General features: G+C 43.5%; 1 protein-coding gene across 1 annotated transcript; it reads right to left on the minus strand.

Annotated features, from left to right (window-relative positions):
* Positions 1 to 1,066: 1,066 nt before the first annotated feature.
* On the minus strand, positions 1,067 to 4,832 carry LOC115141476 (mediator of RNA polymerase II transcription subunit 29-like). The gene is made up of 4 exons (XM_029680371.2): positions 4,649 to 4,832; positions 2,886 to 2,944; positions 2,702 to 2,786; positions 1,067 to 2,533 (listed from the first exon to the last, which is right to left on the minus strand). Exons 1-4 carry the CDS (start codon positions 4,799 to 4,801, stop codon positions 2,306 to 2,308), a joined length of 525 nt encoding a protein of 174 aa, XP_029536231.1. The 5' UTR covers positions 4,802 to 4,832; the 3' UTR covers positions 1,067 to 2,305.
* Between the last annotated feature and the right edge of the window lie 2,089 nt (positions 4,833 to 6,921).

The raw sequence follows: 6,921 nt of genomic DNA on the forward strand, positions 1-6,921 counted from the left end.
GAATGTGTATAGTGGCTTCCTCTCCTCAATTTGCACTGATCTAACTGACAATACATAATAGGTAAGATATTCAAAAGCTGGCTCATGGATGCCTAACGAATATTTGCTTTCCCCTGACCAGTTCCATCACCTCTGGGCAGATGAAGGAAATGAGACAAGAGGCTGTTTGACTATTTTACCTCTAGTCTAGCAAGGCCGTTCTTTCATATATCGTCAAAATGTGGCTGTCCGAAGCTACCTTACCTCAAACATCTTCATTTGTTCTGTGAGAGACATACTGAACAACAATATAAAACGCAACAATTTCAAAGATTTTACTGAGTTACAGTGCGTTCGTTAAGTATTCAGACCCCTTAACTTTTTCCACATTGTTGCGTTACAGCCTTGTTCTAATTTATTGTCACCCCCCTCCCCTCCCCTCCCCTCCCCTCATCTACACACAATTTCCAATAATGACAAAGCTAAAAACAGGTTTGACATTTTTGCAAATAAAATAACTCAAACACCACATGTACCTAAGTATTTATACCCTTTACTCTGTTGAAGCACCTTTGGCAGGCAGCGATTACAGCCTCAAGTCTCAAAGAGTTCAATCTTGCTTCTCATGGTCTGAAAGTACCCTTCCCCAGATCTGTGCCTCAACACGATCCTGTCTCAGAGGTCTAGACAATTCCTTCAATCTTATGGCTTGGTTTTTGCTCTGACATGCACTGTCAACTGTGGGACCTTATATAGACACGTGTGTGCCATTCCAAATCATGTCCAATCAAGCGAATTTACCACAGGTGGTCTCCAATCAAGTTGTAGGAACATCAAGGAAAGTCAATGTTAACAGGGTGCACTTGAGCTCAATTTCGAGTCTCATAGCAGAGTGTGAATACTTATTTAAATAAGGTGTTTTTCATTTTTAATAAATGTCTAAAAACCTGTTTTCGCTTCGTCATTATGGGGTGTGTAAATTGGATTAAATGCATTTCCCCCGCATGTTAGAATAAGGCTGTAACGTAACAAAACGTGGAAAAGGTCAAGGGGTCTAAATGTATGTAAAAGTAAGAGACAAATTAGGTGAGTGAAAATGGTTTATTATAATTAAGACAAATCTACTCTGCCACAAAGGTTTTGCAATTTGGTTGACTAGTAGTTGCTCATGGACAGCATTGGTACTCATGACTTGGTCACCCCTCTCTGGTGGTCATTTGGTAATGTGTTCTACTTGTAACATAACACTTATTTACACATTAGGGCGTACAAACTTGATTAAAGCCGAACTCCGTAGTAGCGGTAGTCAAAATGATCCAACTCGTTAGTTTTCGCTCTTGAATTCTGAACGGTAGTGCCAGAATGACCACCCGAGCCCGGCACGCTATACGGTTGGGGAAATGTTCCTCAATCCAGAGATGGAATGTTTCGCTGTACTCTTAAATATCCCGAAAATATGAATGGCGAATCAAGAATATTGAAATATAGCTAATTGTGTATTTAACTGCCCCTTGTCGTCGTGCTAGGTTAGCTAAAGGTATATCAACAACACTTCGGTTGTGTTGTTGAATTCCTCCCAACGCTAGCAGTCGTGTTTTAATGGAATCCAATGGGCTGCTATAGCATTAGCTAGCTTAGCATGCTGACAACAACGGCCCGCATTCTGGCATAGCACCATCCCGACTCGAGAGAGAAATGAATGAGTCTGATCATTTGGGCTACAGTAGCGGGAAAGGGTGCCACCTCGTTATGTGGCGGAGCTCAGAAGCGTGGAACAGCATGGTAAAAAAAGCAGTACATATTGATGTTGTGCTCTTCTGTCCCGCATTATGTCCGAGGGGGAAAAGGGTGTTTGTCAATAACTTCGTTGTTGTAATATCGCAAACGGACGTGGTTGTTTCATCTTTGCGGATTGCAGTTGTAAGTGTTTATTCAATTGATTTTGATTTGATTTTTTAAAGAAGCGCGAGGAACAAAATAAGAAAGAGGACCAGATTGTAAAAATACTATAGCAACCTTGAACTAACGCCTAGTGACCTCGTCAAGACTCCATTGGTGTCAACAGTGGGGATAGTGTTGTTGAAAACATGACTGGCCGGATCTGAGGCACAATACCTTTTCCATAATCCAAGAAAGTTTTGAATCTCATTACTTGATGCTTGCGGACATTTTGTTTGCTACTTTTCTGATTTTGGGGGGAAGAAAATTGAAGAGGGGCATCCATTAAACAATTATTAAACTGTGTATGTCCTTATCAATCAATACAAAAAAATACAAAACTTTAGAATAAGAACAACCATGTGATAGTATAATGGAATGCCCATTTCTACAGGATTCCTTGCTGCTGGCCCTTTCCTGCAATTTTCTTGGAGCACTCCAATAGAGCGTTGTGAATGTCTTTGGCGCAGGAGATCTGAGACTTGATCATGCTGAGGTACTGTGAGTAGGACAGGGACTCTGTCTGTACGGTGTCAGGCTTGGTGGCTGTTGGGACCAAGTTAGGAGAGTGCTTGGCACTGTCAATGCTCTGGGATAAGCACTCGTAGGCAAGCCGCTATGGGGGAAACAGAAGAGTAATAGTAAGCAGATAACCAGGCTGCCGGCTTTATCAATGTATAAACTATACTGTATGTTATGGTGAATGATGCTCTGTACTCTAAAAGCCAAATAGAAAGACGTGTAATAAGAGGTGGTGAACAATTTCATTTTGTGTGTGCCTCACTAAGCAGAGCTCCAGCTGATCGCACAGGGCATAAAACTCTTCCAGACTCTTGTCAAACCGCTGTACACTGGCATCGCTGCTCTTTCTGAAATACAAAGGCATTAGGAAAGTTGTGCATCTCCAGCTCCAGAAAAAACACTTATGCTGTGTGTGTGCCATTGAGTAAGGGAAAAAGGGTACTTACATGCCATTGTCAATTGATGTATTATGTCCCAAATTTAAAGAGGCAATCTTCATGACATTCTAGACAGAAAATGCTTAGTTATCCTATATTTGATGTAGTTACATTTTGCAATACCTGTACATAGCTATAAGCATAATATTTTGTTACTGTGCAAACATATTCCATTAAAAAGCATTATCCCCCCCCCCCCCTGTCTCTGACCACTATTTGCAGTTCAACTTAAAAGGTAGTCATAAAAAATATTCCCTAGTCAGATCATTACTACTGTTCCAGATGGCTGATTATTTAGGTAGTGTAAAGCGTAGCACAGACAATTTGACCAACCTTTACTTGTCGATACTTCCTAAATTCCCGACATGGAAGACAACGCATTGCTAGTTGCAGATGGTTCATTTAAAAAAATCCTGTTATTAAATTATAATTTTTTTGCTCCATGAAGTAATCAAGAATGTGTACACCGCCATCTTGTACATTTAAAATCTTCTCTCATTGAGACATGCGAGTCTCCACCCCAAAGTTCTGCATGTCATGAGTGACTCAGAAATATTGAATGCAGTTGTTGAATTGGGCCAGTTCCTAGACCCTGCACTTATGATTCAAATTAGAGCCAGGTGGGGCTCTTGCACCTTTGGTAATGTTAATTTTGAATATAATGAAAAAATGTTGCCCACATTTAATTTCCTCAGCCAACAACACGAGTAATCAACAGACATTTAATATTTCCTGCGCCCCAGACGCACAGAGGTCTAAGGCACTGCATCTCAGTGCAAGTGACGTCGCTGGTTTGAATCCGGGCTGTATCACATCCGGCTGTGATAGGGCGGCGCACAATTGGCCCAGCATGGTCCGGGTTTGGCCTGGGTAGGCAGTCATTGTAAATAATAATTTGTTCTTAACTGACTAGCCTAGTTAAATAAATAAAAAAAGTAATCAACACCAGATAATCCAATAGGATTGCATTTCAGTTGTTCAACTGACTAGGTATCCCCCTTTCCCTAGGAGGATTTACCTATTCAATTGGTCATCTTGTCCCATTCTATGGGAGCAAATAGTATTGCTCTGTGAGCTTTCAAATCGAGTGGCACTGGGAGAAAAATATGCATGCCCAGCAGTTTAATTGCCACTTAACAGAGCAGGATCACAGCTTTCTATTCTACCTACATTTATTCAACTGACAGATGGACCATTTTAAAACCAGGGTTTTTAACAACATGGATTAGGCGCATAGCGATCACCAATGGCGTTGAATGCATTGTCGGAGATCTGAGCTGAATCTAACATTAGCTGCTAGCCCTTCTCATGACACCAATGGATGTATTGGAACGCTGTATCACAACCCATAGTGCGGCGCACAATAGGCCAACGTGGTTAGGGTTTGGCCGGGGTAGGCAGTCATTGTAAATAAGAATTTGTTCTTAATTGACTAGCCCAGTTAAATAAAATATGACGGATCGATTGAATTCTAAAAGGTGGGCTTGAGTTATCTTGAGCTAGTCAGACTACATCCTTGGCTGAATGCCCCCCGCACGCCCCAGAACGAAGGACCCCCACCTCCCAAATTAACCACTGGTTGAATGACACTCACCTGACTCAATCAATGAGAAGATTTGAAAGACAGATGGCAGCGTACACATTGATTGATTACTCGAAGGATCGCCACGTAAAGGTTGTTCGAAAATGCACTTATCCCCCTCTGTGTGGCAGTGAAGAGACCAGACTGACTAGCCATTGTTTCCAGCTCATGTAAACAAAACGTGGAGTACCTGGAGGCTCTCTTTTAATTGTGGAATAAGCATTTTGAATCGATGAACTGGGTCGAAATCTTGCTGTTGACTCAACTGCTGTTGTTGAAGTGTAGCAGCTTGCTGCATTCCAACTTGTGGAATCGGTCCACCCGGTTGTTGCTGCGCTGCCATTTTGGTAAACTTCTTCGGTGAAATTTTTACGGGGGACTACATGCTTTCATTGTGTGTTGCCGCCACCTACTGGGTGGGGTGAAAACTTAAACTTTAACCCCAAAGAGAAATAGTAATAGAGTCGTCATGGATCCTTTTTTTAGGCACTCTTACTTTCCTCCTATGAGGAAAATTAATGGCGTTTTTGTAGGATTTTGGGATAAACGCCTTAAATAAGGTATGTGGTAAACACAGTCTTCAATCTTAAACGTTTTGTTCTAGGAGATATGTAACAATAAAAACACATACTTCATAAAGGTCATGTTAACTGACTGCTATTATCTCATAGAACAACGTAAAATATATGCCTGTGTTAACCTCAGCTCTTATTTTTCGGTGTTATTTCCAAAACCATATTTCCCCATAGGGATGGCCGAATGAACCAGAGCTCATTTATTTCTGGTAAGGACTAAATATGTTCTACAAGTGAAAAACATAACATAACTTATCCGTTGTAGTGACCGGATAGTAAAGTGTCTTCTCTATCAATTAAAAGTAAATGTCTCTTAAATGGAAGGCAGTCAGGAGGCAAGAGCATGTGGCACCATTTCAGCCAATGAGAGGGCAGATGTGCACAGCTGTGTTTTCTCAAAGTTGCCAGAATATCCTACTTATGTCAATACACTTGCAACACCCTAAGCATTATGTAGCGAATAAGCACATAAAATGTGTTAACCAAATAAAATACCACAGTATGAGTCATAATACCCCAAAAGCCTAGCTGTCAAACAGGGAAATAGTTCCAATCGTTTTTCAACCACTTTTTTCCCCCATAGCAGATTTTAGAACAATTAAAAGGGCTGTGTTCTGTGAAAGCTTAATAACCATGTACAATGCAGTCAAAAGTATTCACATTTTTACAAATGTTGCGTATCGGCTGCCTTCGATACTGTGAACCATCAGATCCTCCTCTCCACCCTCTCCGAGTTGGGCATCTCCGGCGCGGCCCACGCTTGGATTGCGTCCTACCTGACAGGTCGCTCCTACCAGGTGGCGTGGCGAGAATCCGTCTCGTCACCACGTGCTCTCACCACTGGTGTCCCCCAGGGCTCTGTTCTAGGCCCTCTCCTATTCTCGCTATACACCAAGTCACTTGGCTCTGTCATAACCTCACATGGTCTCTCCTATCATTGCTATGCAGACGACACACAATTAATCTTCTCCTTTCCCCCTTCTGATGACCAGGTGGCAAATCGCATCTCTGCATGTCTGGCAGACATATCAGTGTGGATGACGGATCACCACCTCAAGCTGAACCTCGGCAAGACGGAGCTGCTCTTCCTCCCGGGGAAGGACTGCCCGTTCCATGATCTCGCCATCACGGTTGACAACTCCATTGTGTCCTCCTCCCAGAGCGCTAAGAACCTTGGCGTGATCCTGGACAACACCCTGTCGTTCTCAACTAACATCAAGGCGGTGGCCCGTTCCTGTAGGTTCATGCTCTACAACATCCGCAGAGTACGACCCTGCCTCACACAGGAAGCGGCGCAGGTCCTAATCCAGGCACTTGTCATCTCCCGTCTGGATTACTGCAACTCGCTGTTGGCTGGGCTCCCTGCCTGTGCCATTAAACCCCTACAACTCATCCAGAACGCCGCAGCCCGTCTGGTGTTCAACCTTCCCAAGTTCTCTCACGTCACCCCGCTCCTCCGCTCTCTCCACTGGCTTCCAGTTGAAGCTCGCATCCGCTACAAGACCATGGTGCTTGCCTATGGAGCTGTGAGGGGAACGGCACCTCAGTACCTCCAGGCTCTGATCAGGCCCTACACCCAAACAAGGGCACTGCGTTCATCCACCTCTGGCCTGCTCGCCTCCCTACCACTGAGGAAGTACAGTTCCCGCTCAGCCCAGTCAAAACTGTTCGCTGCTCTGGCCCCCCAATGGTGGAACAAACTCCCTCACGACGCCAGGACAGCGGAGTCAATCACCACCTTCCGGAGACACCTGAAACCCCACCTCTTTAAGGAATACCTAGGATAGGATAAAGTAATCCTTCTCACCCCCTTAGATGCACTATTGTAAAGTGGCTGCTCCACTGGATGTCATAAGGTGAATGCACCAATTTGTAAGTCGCTCTGGAT

The sequence above is a fragment of the Oncorhynchus nerka genome, linkage group LG14, assembly GCF_034236695.1.
Source record: "Oncorhynchus nerka isolate Pitt River linkage group LG14, Oner_Uvic_2.0, whole genome shotgun sequence".
Taxonomy (NCBI): Eukaryota; Metazoa; Chordata; class Actinopteri; order Salmoniformes; family Salmonidae; genus Oncorhynchus; species Oncorhynchus nerka.

Bases quoted from the DNA above. Each gene is read 5' to 3' on its own strand.
- LOC115141476 (XM_029680371.2), bottom strand. From the start codon at position 4,801: ATGGCAGCGCAGCAACAACCGGGTGGACCGATTCCACAAGTTGGAATG. The intron at 2,945-4,648 runs GTACTCCACGTT...TTTTCTGTCTAG, and splicing joins AATTAAAAGAGAGCCTCCAG to AATGTCATGAAGATTGCCTC. The intron at 2,534-2,701 runs GTGAGGCACACA...TTTCCCCCATAG, and splicing joins ATCAGCTGGAGCTCTGCTTA to CGGCTTGCCTACGAGTGCTT.